Source organism: Sturnira hondurensis, unplaced genomic scaffold (assembly GCF_014824575.4).
Source record: "Sturnira hondurensis isolate 20B ecotype Veracruz unplaced genomic scaffold, ASM1482457v3 Scaffold0021593, whole genome shotgun sequence".
NCBI lineage: Eukaryota > Metazoa > Chordata > Mammalia > Chiroptera > Phyllostomidae > Sturnira > Sturnira hondurensis.
In genome coordinates this window covers 354,967-372,193 of record NW_028094224.1, presented here as the reverse complement: position 1 = coordinate 372,193, position 17,227 = coordinate 354,967, and the positions used below count along the sequence as shown (strand labels likewise).

Below are 17,227 nucleotides of genomic sequence, written 5' to 3'. Positions count from 1 at the left end.
TAAGAGCAACTGGTCAGTTTTACAGCTTTTCCAGTGAGCATTCTGGGTGGGCAAACACGTTCCAGTCGTCAGTATGCAAAACAGCCTAGTATTTCTATTTAATAATTGTATTATTTATTTGTGTTAGGACTGTAAACCTGCTTTTGCCCGCCTCTGTGTGGGAGGCTCAGGTATGAACTGTGTATAATTTGGGTGATTCCACGTGCAATTTAAATGCTTTTATATTTGCATTTAAACTGGCATTGCACAATATGTTTGCCAATAGTAAAATTCATAGTGATCATTTAAAATTTAATTTTTCTTTACTTCAAATGAAATAACAAAAACATGACAAATCAAGAGAGAGCCTGTGGGGTGGGGGATAAAAAGGTTTTGTAGTTTAACACCTGTAACAGGATGTCCTGCTTTTGCCCAAATCCGTATAAGAAGCTTCTACACGCCAGATATCGTTTCCCCGGATGGACTGTGGGCTCCTCAGGCCAAGACCCATCTCCTAACACTTTCCTTCGATTCCTGCCGTGTGTACCCGCCGTTTCCCCGGTGCCCCAGTCACAGTGAAACAGCTGTCATTCCAAGTATCTGCCCAGGCTTTTCCCAAATACTCTGAGCATCGCCTCCGCCACCAGCCTGCTCTCCAGGACCCGATGGTCCAGTTCAGTCAGGACCACGGCCCCTTTGTGACCGAGTCTGGACCCGATCCAACGCCCCTGCAGATTCCTGGGTTCTTTCTTTCATATCTCTTTCCTTTCTGATAGTGAAAATGTGCTCGGCTGAGGTCAAACGTTCCCAAACACTCTAAGGTCACTTTAACAATTCTGAGGACGTGAAACACTGGCCCTGGGGGTGGGGAGAGCCCGTTCTCTTTGCCGTCCCTATTTTGGAAGTGCGGGCCTCCAGCGGTGACTCACAACTGACAACTGGGGCGGAATGAACACGGTCCCCTTCCTATCCAGTGCTCGCAAGATAGCGCTCAGGCACTCAGCGCTGGTCCGACCTGCCCTGCTCCACGCGATTGGCTGAGTGGCGGCCTGGAGACGCGAGGAGCGAGAGACGGCCGGGTCGGTAGGGAAGTGAGGAGCAGGACCAAGCGAGTTCGCCAGTACACTTGGGCGGAGCTGAGTCTGGCCGGAATTTACTGAGCATTTCCTTGGGACTGGTTTCATAATTGAACTTTCTGCGGGACCAATTTACGTAAGCACTTCCTCCGGCCTGGCTTTTTGAGTGCACATCCGCTTAGTTCCGCCGGGCAGAATTCTTGAGTGCACTGCAGGTGGGCTCAAATTAAGTGAGCACTTCCTTCGGACCAGATTATTGGGTCACTTCGACCGACTCCAAATTACGGGAGCACTCCCTCCAGGCCCAATTTATGTAGTCACTTCCGGCGGACTGAATTCTTGGGTGCACTTCNTGAGGAGCAGGACCAAGCGAGTTCGGCGGTACACTTGGGCGGAGCTGAGTCCGGCCGGAATTTACTGAGCATTTCCTTGGGACTGGTTTCATGATTGAACTTTCTGCGGGACCAATTTACGTAAGCACTTCCTCCGGCCTGGCTTTTTGAGTGCACATCCGCTTAGTTCCGCCGGGCAGAATTCTTGAGTGCACTGCAGGTGGGCTCAAATTAAGTGAGCACTTCCTTCGGACCAGATTATTGGGTCACTTCGACCGACTCCAAATTACGGGAGCACTCCCTCCAGGCCCAATTTATGTAGTCACTTCCGGCGGACTGAATTCTTGGGTGCACTTCTTCTGGACCTGATTCTTGGATGCACTCCTGCTTACGAATAGATTTCTGCCGGGCTGGGTTCTTGAGTGCCTGAACTGGTTTCTGGAGTGCCTGTGTTCTTGTGTTCCTACGGGCCGGCTTTCTGTGAGAAATTTCTCTGGATTGGAATCTTGAAGTGCACTTCTTCCAGGTTGGGCTCGCGTTCTGCTTTTTGGGGGTGGGTTTGGGATTGCACTTAAGCCGGGACGGTTGGCGGTCGCACTTTCTACTAATTGGCTTCGCTAACGCATTTCCGCGGTGTTGGCGTGGAGAGGGGCTGGTTAGGGTTCGGTCTCCGTCACACTGGCCCGAGCAAGACTGGCGGAAAGAGCGGGGTCCGGTGGCGGGGGATTCAGAGTGCCGCAGGTGCAGGAGCCGCCTCCTTGTTAAGTCTGCGTTGGAAGCGCCACGACAACCCCCACGTGCTTTGTGATCTGTCAGGTCCGTGTGGCTTAAAGCACACGGACGACCAAACTTCCCCGAGTCCGGCTCTTATGGTGGTTCTATTCGATGATGTGCCAGTTCGGTTTGCGTTCAGGATAAATGGAGAAGGTGTTGGACGCTGGCCGATTAACTCGCTATATATTGTTTTGTTGCTTATAAGATCTAAACTAGTGGGAAGCAACATTTAGGAGCGGCCTCGTGTTCTCTCCGTGACTGATTTCTGAAAGAGCCTTTCTCCAAGGACTGGGGAGGTCGAAGGATGTGTTTGTAAGATGCCGGTGGAGGGAAGTGCAGGGAGAACACTAGAGGGCGCCCTTGCACTGTTTGGAGTTCTGTGCCCAGAAACCGAGGGACCAGCGCTTGGATGGCTCCGTCACACAGCAGCTTTACTGGGTTTTACTAAGTACCAGGCATACAATTTAATGCTTTCCGTAGCTATTCTAAAAACACTGTATATAATAAGGCCCGTGGTTTAGTTAGTCACATTGCGACACTATTTTCTTGTTTTTGTAATTGTGCTACGATTATGGGTAAAGAGTATAGAACTGTTCTGCACCTTTCAGGGAAATTCTCTCAAGATATTTTTACAGGGGAAATAAAAGTTTAGAGAGGTTAACCCACGTTATGTGAGAGAACATGACAGGGTTTCAGCTGGGTCTTTAACCACAGCCCATGCTGAACTGTGGGTAATCCACGTTTCCCTAAACCAGTGGCCCTGCTAAGTCTGCAATTAACAGAAAACTGAAACCACGTACATCATTTGTCTTCACTACATATGACACTGCCATTCCAGTCTTTGTCACCATGACTTTACTGTGCCAGGGAAGTCTTGCCATCAAAGGTAAAAGTTGTAAATAATCATGCTTGTTTCAAGAACCTGCCCTCATTTCTTTTTTTGAACACTTTATTTTTAGAGAGAGGAGAAGGGATGGAGAAAGAGAGGAAGAGAAACATTGATCAGTTTCCCCAATGAGGGGCTGAACCCACAATCCAGGCATGTGCCTTGACTGGTAATCAAACTGGTGACCCTTTGCTTTGCAGGAGGACACATAACCCACTGAGCCACACTAGCCAGGGCTCCTCTGCCCTCGTCAACGTTCCTTTTTGGCCTTGCATCTGGTCTCTATCCTTCATGGACCCCGGGCGCTCCGTCTGTGATGACACTCTCCGATTGGAGTCCCTGGTTCCCCTGCCCAGATTAGGTCTGACTCTACTGTGCCCTCATTCATCAGTCGCCCAGATGGTCGTTCTTTCCTCAGTTTTTTGTTTTAATGTCTGTAATCGACACAAAGCATACTGCTTTTCCCTGCAGTATCCCCACAAAGTTACAAATGTGCCTTTCACTCTGAGTCCTAAAGTGGGATTACTTCAGGGGAAATATTCTTGAGTGGAGCAATCTCATTTTTTTTTGAAACCACTAACCATTGAGGAATTGGCCACAAGTCCAGCCTGGGGTGTTGGAACTCTGCCCAGGGGACCCTCACAGGAAATAGAGGCAGAGGAATTCTGGGGTCAGGACAGGTGGGCGTGTCGGGTCTGGTGAAGGAGCTTCTCTGGCAAGTCTTGAATGACCTACAGTGGTTCAGGCTGACAGGTTCCTGGTGTCTTTTGCGAGAACAGTTGTGATGTTTGTATGTCCCCACACCCCTGCACTGTCACCTCCGTCCTCCCACAATCTGTTCTGCCATCTCTGTCCTCTGGACAACTGGCCTCCCTGCCGAACCCATTCTTGGGCCTTTGATTCTCTTCTGTGCTGTGCTTGTTCATCGGGTCACTCCTGTTCCTGACTTTTCTTCACCCTTTTCTGGCATCACATCACCTAGTCCTCTTGTTTGCCATCTTCCAGTGTCTTCCTCAAACGTCATCAGACTGTCTTGTTGATGTACCTGAGCCATGTGCCTCTAGTAGGTGCGTTACAGGTTGATAGGGTACGGCACAGTATGGTACCATAATGATGTTACTTCCTTGTGTTTCAGTGGCATTCAAATGCTGTGCTTTTCATTTCCGATGATGGGATCAGAATTGAAACGGGACAGTTGATTCAAAAGCAGAATCTTACTGTAGATGTCGAATCCCAAGAAAAGTTATGTGGCAAGAACCAACAGAGAGGTTCCTGGATGTGGGGACGCCCTAGGCCCCAAAGGGTGGACAGAAAGACATCAGAGAAACACTTCGAGGGAAGAGAAGATCAAAGTGTGATGAATGTGGGAAAAGTCTTGCTCAGAACTCAAGCCTCGTTGGACCTGAGAATTCACCCTGAAGAGAAACCCTTTCCCTGCAGCCTCTGTGGCAAAACTTCCACCGAGAGCCCACCTCGCTGGGCATCCGGGACCTGCCCTGGAGAGAAGCTGTTCTGGGGCAAGTGAATGTGGTGGAGCTTTTCCTCACAGCTCAGACTCAGTTGGCATCAGGTGACCTGCACCGGGACAGGCCACATGGAACAACCACTGCAGAAAACACTTCAGCCTGAGCTCAGGCCCTGCCCACCCCCAGAGGACCCGCAGCCTGAGGGGCCCCATCCGGGTGCCGATGGTGGGTTGGCCTCTGGTCACTGTGCACATCTGGAAACAGAGGAGTGTGCATGGGGAGGGGCCCTGGTGGCGTGGGCCTGGCACTGGTCCCCAGGGACACCAAGTCTCAGGCTACAGACCTGGTGGTGACTGCTCTAAGCCGTCTGCTATGCACCCCGGAATCACATGAACACAGCTTCCAAGCATGAGACCTGCTAGACTGGCCAATGGTTGTTTTGTGAAATTGCTCAGAAGTAAGTGGCTCAGGAAGTTGGCGTGCTTACCTTCCTCTTCCCCGTCCCTTCCTCTCCTCTGTACTTTCTTGCAGTTGGAGGAATAGTCTTCTCCAAAGTGTGAATTTAGAGTTAACATATGAACTATTTTGGAAAAAAAAATCCAAAAACCTGAATTGTTGGTTAATGATGAAATATATTAACCTATCAATTATCTTCTCCAAAGTGTGAATTTAGAGTTAACATGAACTATTTTGGGGAAAAAACCCCAAAACCTGAATTGTTGGTTAATGATGAAATATATTAACCTATCAATCAGTCATACTAAAAACATGGTAAAACAAAGATTGTTTTATGGCACTGGAATGAATTTCAGTGGGCAGGGCGGCGGGGGGCGGGTATGCAGGGGGAGGTGGAGTGACTAGACTGCTGATTCCCAGGGCGATCACATCTTGGAGCAGAGGTGACAGTCGCGCCCCACATAGGTTTGTTTTGTTCCTAATAGAAAAGTATAGCAACTCTTTAAGAATCAACATAATAAAGAAATAGGTAAATAAAAAATAAAAATAAAAAAAAGAATCAGCATATTTCACAAACAATCTGACTTTCCAAGTTCCTTTACAAAAATAGTGTTCACCATTTTTGTCTATTAATATTTGTGTTCTATAAGTAAATGGTTACTTAAATTCTTTGTGATGTTTCTATCAGCTTAGTTACATTTTTCTTTTTTTTTATAAGAGGTACTGGCATATTAGGAAGGTCAGCCCTGTGTCATTTAGATCTGTGGCATGTTTTACTCTGAGCTTATGTTCTGACTTTTATTCTCTTCATTCAAATTTTCTAAATTTTTGCATCACCAGTTGTACCTAGCTTTTCCTTTATGGCTTTTCAGTTGTGTCCTTAGGGTTTTATGTCAAGCTTAGGCAGGTCTGCCCCACTGCAAGGTAGCAGTATCCTCCCAGCCTGCCTCTTACCTCTGCCCTTGCCCAGACCCCTCACTTACAAGTTTATTTTTGACACAGCAGCCAGAAAAACCTGTTCAGTACCTAGGTCTGGTCATTTCCAAGATGGAAATGCCCAATGGCTTTCCATCTTGGAGTAAATAACAGTGACCTCGTCCTCACCCAAGGCCCTTGTATATCTCCTTTCCACTGCCCGCTGTCTTTTTGCTCCCACAGCCCCAGATGCATCCCCTCGGGCCTTTGCCTTCACTGTCTTTCTCCCTGAAACACCTTCCCTCCAAATGCCCCAGTGCTCCCAGGCATGGCTCCAGTGTCAGTGTCACTGTCAGTGGGGGCCTCAGTGCCCACCCCCCCCCATGTTTCCAATCACAGATCCCGTATTTCTTTCATTTTTCTCCTTAGCACTGACATCCACCATCTAGTACACTCCATTTTTCTTTATTGCTTGCCTCCCCATCTGTCTGTTACACAGAAATCCCATGAAGGAAAGAGCTTTGTTTTGCTTTAACCTGTAGCTGCAGCTTCCAGAACAGTGCCTGGCATAGTGGCTGAGTGATAAATATTTGTGTGAGGAAGGCAAATAAAGCATTGCTCATCCATCAGATTGGCAAAGGTGAAAATGTAATGTGTTGACAAGTGTGTAAGTGGCATCGTAGTGGGTTCAATGTTTGGTAACTTGGCCCTAAAAGCATAGATGCGGGTACCCTGCTTGGTAATTCTGTTTCTGGAATGTGTGCGGGGCGGGGGGGGGGGGTCGGCCGTTGTAAATGAGAAACGTGTTGCTCACAGACATTTACTGAGGCTGAGCCTGAAAAGACAAAGTTTGGAACAACCTACAGGAACACCAACAGGATGATGATTATCGAGGTTTGTGGCACATACAACTGAATGTTATGTGGTTTAAAAAATAGCAAGACCGAGGATGTCTTTTATGTACAGTCCCCCAAATCAACTGGTAAGAGGGGGAAAGGAGCGAAAATGCTGTCATTTATGTAGAAAACTGTGAGGATGATCCGTGTTATGAAAAGCTGGTCGAAATCAGGTGCTAGGGGACACTTACTCTTTAAATATTGAACTTTGTGAGTGCTTTCCTTATACAGATTGCCTTTTAAATGAGTAAGCTGGAAAGACTTTGAGAGGGGGAAAGATTTTTAAAACTGCTCGCCAGCCCCATGGTCCAGCCAGCCAATGGACCCCGGCTGGGTCCTCCGCCGGAGGGGCTGCCGCCGAGACGGGCTTCCTAGAGCGGCAGGAAGTGCCGATTGGTCTTTGGAGCGCGGCCTTTATCCCCGCCCACCGAGGACACGCAGTCCTGGTTCCTTTCTGTGCCCAGAGGGGTTGGGGCGGGGAGTGTTGGAGCCGCAGCAGGGACATGGGGCACAGGTCCGGGTCCTGGGTGAGTCCTGGGTAGGGACTGGGCAGGGGCTGCAGTGAGTGGACATTCTTTCCCCGCTTCTGGCATGTGGGGAGCACCGGGTGACCTCCCGGAGAGGACCGCGGCTGCGAGTGGTCCCGGGTCAGCACGAGCCAACCCCCACCACCCCCACCCCCAGCCGGGTGTCGGTCTCACAATTGCCCCTGAGAGTCCGCCAGACCGGAGGTCTGACTTGTGCTGAGTTAGACTGGGACCTGTGCCCTCGCGGCAGTCCCGGTGCGTTGGGGTTCCCAGCCGCTCGTTATTTCTTTGAGACGAGAGTCTAAGGTTCTCCACGAACCGATCCCAAGTAGAGGGCTGATCAGAGGGTCAGCACAGAATGGCCACTGCCCTGGCCTCCGGGGAACAGCGAGGCCAGGCAGCTGCAGAGGAAGGAGAGCGCTGCGGGGGCTGGGGCTGCACCGGGCAGCCCAGGCGGGAGCTCTGCCGGCAACTGTTCAGGACGCTCTGCTACCGGGATACCCCGGGGCCCCGGGAGGCTCTGACCCGGCTCCAAGAGCTCTGCTGGCTGTGGCTGCAGCCGGAACGCCACACGAAGGAGCAGATTCTAGACTTGCTGGTACTGGAGCAGTTCCTGAGCATCCTGCCCGCGGACTTGCGAGCGTGGGTGCAGGCGCAGCGCCCCGAGACCGGGGAGCAGGCTGTGGCTGTGCTGGAGGATCTGGAGAGGGAGCTCGATGAACCCCCGGAGCAGGTGGGAAGGGGCATCTCGGCTGTGAGGGGCAGTGAGGGGCAGGGCATGTGGAGCCGCCAAGAAAAGGCAACTGGAAGAACAGCCCGAGTTACTTAACGTATGACCCTGGAGAAGAACAGGCTGGGGGGCGGGGCACAGTAAGTCAGACTGAAGCTGTTAGTGAGAAGTTAGAGGAAGAAAACAGAATTATCTAACTTCTACACGTATAGGGTGAGCTACCTTATAATAAGAAATCTCGCTTCCCGGAGGAGTACTCAGCTTGGGGTTAGTGGATGTCAAGGATATTACAGAACAGCGCGTCCAACAGAAATATAATTTGAGCCCCATTTAAATAAAAACAAGTGGAATTAAATAGTATGCTTTGGGTAATCTAAAATGTGTAATCAGTGTAAAATTGAAGTATTTTACCTTTTTTCGTATTATGTTCAATATTTGGCATGTATTTTACACTTTGCAGGTCTCGGTTCTTACTAGCCCTGTTCGAAGTGCTCAGTAACCACATTGTACTGGTGGCTGTCGCATTGGTCAGCAATGACCAGAGGAACGCCCAGTTGGTGGTCTCCATACCGAGGTGCAGGACTGAGATCCCGGACCTCAGCACATCGCTGTGAAAAGAGGCACCGAGTATCATTCTCGGTGTCCAGAACAGTGGAGATTAGCCTCTAGGGTTCTCTCCACTTTTAGTCATTATTGCCATTTGCAGCTTAACAAGAATTCATACTTTTTTCTACGTCCATGGTCCCTGGAAGATGCTCATTTTGATCTTTTCTCTGGAGTTCTTGCAGTTCTTTCATAAAAATCTACCTTATGAGCCCAATCATGCTTCCTTGTTCCCAGGTCCAAGCCCATTCAGGAAGACAGGACAAACTCCTGGAGAAGTTGGCCCCCTCCGAGAGGCCACATGAGTCACTGGCTGCCCAGCTCCTCCCCAAGAAGACCCAGCAGGAGCCCCAGGCAAATGGTAAGGAGCAATTTCGGAGTATGAGGGGAGGGTCATGTCCTTCATTAGAGGAGCCTGCTCACCATCACCTTCTCCTTCCAGCTTTCCCTCCTGTCCTCTGCCTCCCTGTGGGAGATGTCATCCCCCTTCTACCCTTACCCCATCCTGGAAATTAATTTTTGTTTTTCATTAGATTTAAAAGCATTCTTTGGCCTAACCAGTGGGGGAATGATACTTAAGTTAATACCTGTTGGTATCTGGTGATTCTGTCTTCGGCTCACCTTACATTTCCATTTTGAGCAGTGGGACTTGCATGACTTCTTGTGTTAGTCTGTGAGGGCAGCTGGAACAGAGTACTGCAGACTAGGGGCTTCAACAACAGAACTCTGCTTTCTCACAGTGTCAGAGGCTGAAAGTCCAAGACCAAGGAGCTCCTCTGGTGAGGGCTCCCATGTGTCCCCACACGGCCTCTTCGCTGTGCCCACCCACACCCAGTGTCTCTCTCTTCCTGTACCTGCTGGGTTAGGGCCCTTCCCTTATGATCTCCTTTACCCCTAATTACTTGTATAAAGACCCTTTTTCCAAATACAGCCCCAGTGGAGTGAAAACTACAATGTATAAATTGGTGGGAGAACAATTCAATCCGTAACACACCCCTACACTGGAGGAAGTGGCGCAGAGAGGAAGAGTCAGTCAGCAAAGGAAGCGTTTGGTTTATTTGTGTCTGCAAGTCAGGCTGACGGGGTTTGGGTTGTGGTTTGCTCCCCATCCCACTAAGTTGCTCACTAATTAAAATGAGGGTGTCTCGTGCATCCTCAGGCTGTACTGAAAAGGACACAGATTGCACCTGGTTCACCCAAACTCTGCTTCCAGTGCCCCAGCCCTCTTTGGAAACATTCGTGTCTATGACACCTCCCTGACTCCACTCTCACTGCTGTGAATCTCCCAGTGTGACTCTCTCATTCTCTGGGAGAGAATTCTCTCCCAGAATTCTCACAGAATTCTCTGTGCCCTCCCTGCCTGGTGGTTTGTCTCATCTGAAAAGTTACTTTATGCTAAGATATTTCTGGCCAATATCTGGAGGGCACATCATTCACATGTATAATTTAATTAGTGCTTTAATGTGGAGTGTTGGCTGTTGTTGGCTTTTGTTGGCTTTAGAGGTGAGGTTGAGACCCTATTCTGTGGACCCTTCTTTTCATTGACTATTTGTTGAGCAGGAGCTCTGTACCAGGTACCTGAGAGAATAAGATGCTTGAGTTCTTCGGGTAGCTTCCCGTGAGGGGCATCAGTGTTTGTGAGCTGAGATGGGGGGTGTTCCAGGCAGAGAGGACCGTAGGGGAAAGAAGCAGAAGAGTGTCACACACCCCAAAAGAAGCACCTGCTCTGAGTCGGGTTTAATGTGGAGAATTTTGTGGGCGGGAAAATCGAAGGCCAGTGGTGAAGATCCCTGAGCACCATGTGGAGGAAACAAACTTCAGGCTGTCAGGTGGAGGTCTGTTTCAGTGTTTTACGTAGAGAAGTGGCCGACACAAAAACCACTGTCCATGATTCCATTTCTTAAAAATGACATAGGAAAAGATTGGAAGGATTATACGTCAGTGTAGACAAAGGATACTTCAAGATAATTAGATCATTTTCTTCTCTATTTTCTGAAGTCTATAAGTGAAATAACAGCTGTAGTAGAGAGGAAAGATGTTCATACCAGGGTCGGGAAGAGCACTCTCAAATATAGAAGATGGTCCACCAGAGCAGGAGTGAGGCTGGGGAGAGAAAAGGGGGAAATCAAGAATACTTACTATAGAATGAATAATCTGATTGGATATGTGGGAGGGGGGGCATATTTTAATACAGTCCACGTCTGGGCAACTTGGCAGATAATGGCATCAGCAAGAAAGAAAAGTTACAAGGGGCTGTACAGGCAGACTTCATTTTATTGCACTTAGTATTATTGTGTTTCACAGATGTGTTTTTTATGAATAGAAGGCATGATTTACAAAATCATGCAAAAATGTTACAGCTTGCTTGATTGCAGTCATTGCGTTATGGTGGTGGTCTGAACCAAACCGCAGTTATCTCCAAGGTCCACCTGTATCTGTGTGGGAAGAAGAGCTGGCATGAATACAGGCTTTTGTTTTTTGTGGAGTTTTTTTTTTTTTTTGTAATCCTCACCAGGGGATAAGCTTATCAATTTTAGAGAGAAGAGAGGAGAGTGAGAGAGGGAGAGAAACAGTGATGCAAGAGAGAAACTGATCGGTTGCCTCTTGCATGCACCCCAACTCGGGACCAAACCCGCAGCCCAGATGTGTGCCCTGACCCAGAATTGAACCTGTAACCTTTTTGTGTATAGGGTAACACTCCAGCCAACAAAGCCACACTAGCCAGGGCTGAATTCAGTTTTTATATTGTGAAATTGCAGTGCCTGTGAAACATCCAAATAAGTAAAACCCAGCAGGCAGTATAGTTTAAATTAATGTTCTAAATCTGGGAGAAAGGTGTAGGAGGAGGTGGAAACTTGGGAGTCATCTGGGTAGATGACAGAACACATGGGTATAGCCAAGGCTGACCAGGAAGAACATACAGTACAGTGAAAAAGCCTCAGTGAAGTTTGGGTGGAGGGGATTCTGTAAAGGACGTAGGAGACAGAAAAGCAGAAGCGGGTGTCACGGAAACCAAGGGAAGAGTCAGCCATAGTAGCCTTTCCTGACAGAACACAGGTGAGGACTGATCATCTCAGAAGGAAGGATTCAGTCCAGCACAGGCACAGGGATAGTGGTCACCCACTATCCCCTCCCGCTTCTCCCTCTCCCTCTGATGGCCCTTGCTCACCACATTACTCCTACACCCCTCTTATTTGTCCTGGGCGTGTCTGTAGTCCCGGTTCCCATGTCCCACTCTGCCTTTGCACAGGTGTGCCAGGTGGCCCCTGGATCCACATTTCTGTCTTTTCCTCTCTTCCTAATCTATTCCCAAATATTGTATCCTGCTACTCTCTTCCTCCCGGGCCTCTTGCTGCCTCGCCTTTATCTTCATAATCTTTAGATGGTGCCAAATACCTCAATTTGTGTGACTTTTCAATTTTTAATAAAACATTTGTAACACTTGTATGTTCTGTCTTCCGTAGGCTCTTTGCTTCTCAAACCTAAAATAGGGCCTGTTTGTTGCAGGTGATAAAACCAGGACTGAGAATGAAGAGTTATCCTGGAAAGAAGATTCCATGCCCAAGGACACGGAATTTCTCAGGAAGCAGAGAGAACAAAGACAGCAGAGTGAACAAAGACATTTCTTTGCCAGCAGAGTGAACAAAGACATTCCTCAGCGTCCCAAATCCAAAGATGAAAGGGAGGGCAGGCTAGAGGGGCGACAGGGGGAAAGAAGACACTACAAGTGTGATGACTGTGGGAAGAGCTTCAGTCACAGCTCAGCCCTTAGTAAGCACAGGAGAACTCACACTGGAGAGAAACCCTATAAATGTGATGAATGTGGGAAAGCCTTCAACCAACGCTCACATCTCGTCGGACATCACCGAGTGCACACTGGAGTGAAGCCCTATAAATGTGACGAGTGCGGGAAAGATTTTAGTGGGCGCTCAGGTCTTGTTCAGCATCAGAGAATCCACACAGGTGAAAAACCCTACGAGTGCGAGGAGTGCGGGAGGCCCTTTCGGGTAAGTTCAGCCCTTATTAGACATCAAAGAATTCATGCAGCAAAAAGACTCTACTAGGAGGGAGTCAGAAACACCAGTTCCTTAGCGGCTCAGGTCTAATCAGAGACCTTACGAGTATCCTGAATGAAGTCAAAGCTTCGATCATCATTAAAAATTTCCCTGGTCACAGAATCAGGCGAGGGCATTTCAGTTCCTTTCTGTGAGGTGCCAGATATGTCACTATGTTAAAATAGATGAAAAGTGCTTTTGAAATTAAAATAATACAATTTGTTTACCATCATTGTTGATATAATGGCCTAAATACCTACATATTTATTCCTTTTTTATCTTCAGTGGGGGATATAATCATGTTATGCAGTTTTTTCTTTGCCAATGATTTAAAAAAAAAGGAAACCATGAGAAAAGTCAGCAGGCTAAAGAAGACAAAATGGGAAGGAAAGCAGTAAGTGAGGAGTAGAAGCTGCCAGCACAGGCAACAGGGGGTGTAATGAGTGTGCTCGGGATCCGTAACTCCAGACATGTGGCTTCTCTTCTGAATACAAACCAGTGATTTTCAACTGCTGTGTGACAGAAATTTTTAAAACATGCAGTACCTATTTAGTCAGGGGCACTGACCTCATTTCCCTTAGACTGTCAAAAAAATGACAACAGCCAACACAACAATAGCTGCCTGGTACGAATGAATCAAAATTATACCCATTTTTTGTCAGATCAGCAAAAAAAGTTTTTTGGTGTGCTGCAGAGTTTCAGTACTTAATTCATGTGCTCCTCCAGACGAAAAGGGCCGGAAACTGCGGCTGCAACCTGAGGCACATGGGAGAGGTTGGTCTGGAGCTGCACTCCTCAGTGTGGTAGCTGGTCCCACAGGCGGTCGTATTCACACTGAACACAAGGAGAATGGGAAGTTCATTTCCTTGGTGACATCACGTTTCAGGGCTCAGTAGCCACGTGCAGCAAGCAGCACCTGTGTTGGACAGCACAGACCGAGACCGTTTTCATCAGTGAGTTGTAAAGGGCACTGCTGTCCCAGTCAACCACAGGTGAAATACCTTCCAGCTCTGACACTGAGACTCTTGAGTTCAGGGAGACAGCCAGAGACACCTGAGGAGGCAGCAGTAGCAGCAGGAAGTAAAAGACACTCCAGAAGAAAACAGTTGAGTAATCATGGCACTTTTTGGCTATAAAAAGAGGGTTTATTCTAATTGGAGGAAGATCATTATTAAACTAATAATTATAGTAACAGCCTAATAATTTAAATTGAAAACTTAAGTTACTATCTCATTTCTATGAAGAGCATAATCGTAATTAATCGTAATAATCGAGGTAGCATCCCTGTCAGGTAACCTACACCAGCAGGAGAGTGGGAGGCCTGGGACACCAGTGCTGTGAGATGTGTTAGCACTCTATGGACTTGAACTGAGTCATGTGATGGGAATTGTGGCCACGGGCCCGGCACCTTCAAACTTGCAGCATTGTCCAACTCTTAGGACCCACGGGTTCCAGGAACAGCCAGCACCAGAATGACCAGGGAGTGACCTAATTTCTCATTAAAAGACAATTACGCACTTACTTTTTGCATTGTGTGTTTTGTGTCTGCTACTGTTGGTGTTGATTCCGAAGTGCCACCCTAGTGTCCATTACCCGGTGTGACCAGAGAGGCGATGATAGGAGTCAGGGGACAGAACACTCTGGGGCCAGGGACCTCTGGAAGGATGTAGGCAGGAGAGGAGAGTCCAGCTGTATCTGGGATAACAGCAGGCATGAGACAAGGGAGGCAAGAGGCTAAAGGATGACCAGGCAAGAGCAGGCCCTGTCTTCACAGGCCTGTAGAACCCACAGGAAACTGGTGGGGAGGGTGTGACCAGTTGAAAAGAAGAGCTCGTGTATCAGACACTAATCAGAACCACTGGGTTCTAGCAGAGCCATCCTGGGTGGGCTGTACCTGCTCTGAAACAACCCCAAATGTGGAAGGCAGTTATTCAAATAGTTGTGTAAAAAACATACATGTTCTCCCATCTTTTGGGAGGGACTTTTTAAGGGAGGCAAGAACTCCCTTAAAGATGGCAGTTTTCCTGAACTAGCTGGACAGGTGTGATTGGTAGAGACAGCTCACAGATGCAGACAGGTATGCTGGTGAACTGGTTCTGAGTGAGGAGCCAACTGCTAGGAAGGGAGGAAATGGGGAGTGAGGCATGTGCAGGCTCTGGGGGTAGGGACACCATTGAGGAGGAGACGGAAGGGGAAGAACGGGAACAAGGGTAGAGGGAAAGGCACAAGGAGAGGAAAACAAGAGAATGGCGAGTAATTCTAAAATTGGCATCAACCATGTTTGACAGGGTCACCTGACAGAAGCCATGCAAAGATGCACACACACATCTCAGGTGCACAGCACACACTGCCATTGTTACCTGTGCTGAACCTGTTAACTACACGTTCATCCTAAGCATGAATTCTTACAGTCTAGTCAAGAAGTCCTTCAACAGTGACCACTCAACTAAAAACTTTGTCTCTGGTGCCGGGTCTCGAGGACATTGTCTCAGTCCCGGGCGCTGGGCTGTCGGACGTGCCGCTGTACACGGACTGGCTGCTGCCACCGTCTCTGTTTTAAAACAATTCCCGTGCCGTTCACGATTACCACCATTCTGAGGTCCCTAAATAGCTAGCCCCAATCACGCCCAATCTCCCTCCCCGCCCTAAGCCTCTGCGCTCTGGGTCTGTTAGCCACCGGAAGTGGACGGAGGCCAGAGCGCTGAGAAAGGGGCGGGCCTTTCCCACGTCCGGAAACGCGGGGGTTCCCTCCTGGGCAAGAGCCAGACCCAGGCGGGGACTTGGAGGAAGAGCGGGTCCAGTGCGGGCATCCGCTGTCGGGTAGCGGGTTTGTGGACCAACCTCGGACCTGCCTACCCTCCAGGATTCTACTCGGGGCGGAAAGGGACCGAGGACAAGCTCCGCCACGGTCCGTAGCTCCCTGCCCCGGGATCCCGCGGTGGTCGGCCAGTCTGCGCTTCCCGTGAGGGTCCGGGCAGGGGCGGGCTCCAGGGAGAGGCAGCCGGGCGTACGTGGCCTTGGGTCCCACAAGCGAGGGCGCGGGGTCTCCGTCAGTCACTGCTTTGGGACCTGGCAACATCTCGCGGACGAAGGGAGATGAAAACTGGCCTCTGAAATTATCCGCCCCTTAGGGAACTCCGGGGCTAGAGGAGGGTGAAGCATGCCGGCGCTACAATCCTTCAGATTCGGATTCGGGTCCTGGGCCCACCACCCCGGTTAACCAGTTGGGTGGTTGCGATGAGTAAGTGTGAGAATGCAGGTAAAAAACTTAGTCTTTAGTTAGATATTGTCTTTCTCCCCTGCCATCCGTGTAATGCAAATGAGACTCATTAACCAACTGTCACTTTTCTGGAGCCCCTGTGAAGAAAGTAAAGTGCAGGTCACAGGTACAGGAGAAACCGTGAAGAATGAAAACACTGACGTCACCTTGAGCTTCACTTGGCGCTTGGCAGCTGGGTCATGGTGCACAGGGACAGATCACGGGGGAAGGGGAAGGTGAGTCACGCTGACTAAGTTGGGCTAATTGGCAAAACGAATCAAACCACCATTTCAGAAAGGTGTGGCATATTTGTATATTTAAAGGGCCACCAAGCTGGAACTCAGAAATCTCAGAATAAATATTGGACGCCTAAACTGAAGTAGTTTATAATCTATTTGAAGAGCAAATGTAACAGTAGCCACTAACGTGACACAGAATGTGATAACACATAGACTGATATATCTGAGAAGTGAGAGAAATGTGTTATTAGAATAATAGGCCAGTGTCTGGAGCAATGAGACAAGTGCTTTGACTGGAGAGCCGTAGGGAAGCGTGTCAGGGCCCAGGGAGAGGAGCGTTCTAGAAGGCTGTGAGAGGCAGGCAGGGATGCTGCTGGTGGAACAAGATACTACTCAGCCATGAATACAATAGAGTAACAATAGAAAAAAGCAATGTCAGAACACTGTGTTCCATCTTTCTTGGAAGAAAGCTACATATGTAAAGATGTGAGTGATTATGTGTGGGACTCATGCATATAAAGGAAAAGGGTACACTCCACGCCAACAGTGATCACTCGTATGTGAGAATGGTGAAGATATTATGGTATTTGCAAGATAATGATTTAAGTTTGCCACAGTTTGGTGGATACTGCAGAAGTCACTAAACTCCTGTGCCAGAGACAAAGGTCTTTGTTTAATGACACAAGCATCGTGAGCTTCATGTTCCCCTTGGCCTCAAAGTGAACAGGGGCCACTTGGGTGCCCAGGTGAGTGCTGCTCACACCATGGGTTTGCATTCGGCGGAGGAACCCCAAGCTTACAAAACCCAGTCTTTGCCCAAAGGAAGGTATTGTCTTCATTAGCCTGGTTGGAAAACAAATCTGCTTCAAGAGAGATGCAAACATCTTTGCAAAGGGAATCACAAAATTTGCCAGAAGACTTGGAGAAGTATGAGATCCTCGGAGAATTGTTTCACAACACTCTAGGTAACAGCTTTTGGGGGTTAGAGGAGATGTCAGCTATTTTTCCTTTAGATACTTCTAATGATTTAGATT

At 48.7% G+C, this 17,227-nt stretch overlaps 1 protein-coding gene and 1 long non-coding RNA gene across 4 annotated transcripts; both read left to right on the top strand.

Annotated features, from left to right (window-relative positions):
• Window positions 1–1,421: 1,421 nt before the first annotated feature.
• On the top strand, window positions 1,422–5,280 carry LOC118977918 (uncharacterized). Its single transcript, XR_005064638.1, has 2 exons — window positions 1,422–1,913; window positions 4,183–5,280. It is a non-coding gene; the product is annotated as an uncharacterized LOC118977918 (long non-coding RNA).
• Window positions 5,281–7,264: 1,984 nt separating this feature from the next.
• ZSCAN16 (zinc finger and SCAN domain containing 16) lies at window positions 7,265–15,257 on the top strand. Of its 3 annotated transcripts, none has more exons than XM_037033061.1 (4): window positions 7,265–8,040; window positions 8,878–9,001; window positions 12,148–12,647; window positions 15,092–15,257. In XM_037033061.1, exons 1-4 carry the CDS (start codon window positions 7,666–7,668, stop codon window positions 15,131–15,133), a joined length of 1,041 nt encoding a protein of 346 aa, XP_036888956.1. In that variant the 5' UTR covers window positions 7,265–7,665; the 3' UTR covers window positions 15,134–15,257. The 3 variants fall into 3 exon arrangements, with proteins under 3 accessions (XP_036888956.1, XP_036888957.1, XP_036888955.1); XM_037033062.1 differs by having other exon boundaries at window positions 7,266–8,040; window positions 15,107–15,257; XM_037033060.1 differs by lacking the exon at window positions 15,092–15,257 and having other exon boundaries at window positions 7,268–8,040; window positions 12,148–13,264.
• The last annotated feature ends 1,970 nt before the right edge of the window (window positions 15,258–17,227 follow it).

What these genes read in the sequence shown, in the direction of transcription:
- ZSCAN16 (XM_037033060.1), top strand. Translation starts at nt 7,666, where the DNA reads ATGGCCACTGCCCTGGCCTCCGGGGAACAGCGAGGCCAGGCAGCTGCA. An exon ending in TCGATGAACCCCCGGAGCAG is followed by an intron (nt 8,041 to 8,877) that starts GTGGGAAGGGGC and finishes CCTTGTTCCCAG; the next exon opens with GTCCAAGCCCATTCAGGAAG. An exon ending in GCAGGAGCCCCAGGCAAATG is followed by an intron (nt 9,002 to 12,147) that starts GTAAGGAGCAAT and finishes TGTTTGTTGCAG; the next exon opens with GTGATAAAACCAGGACTGAG.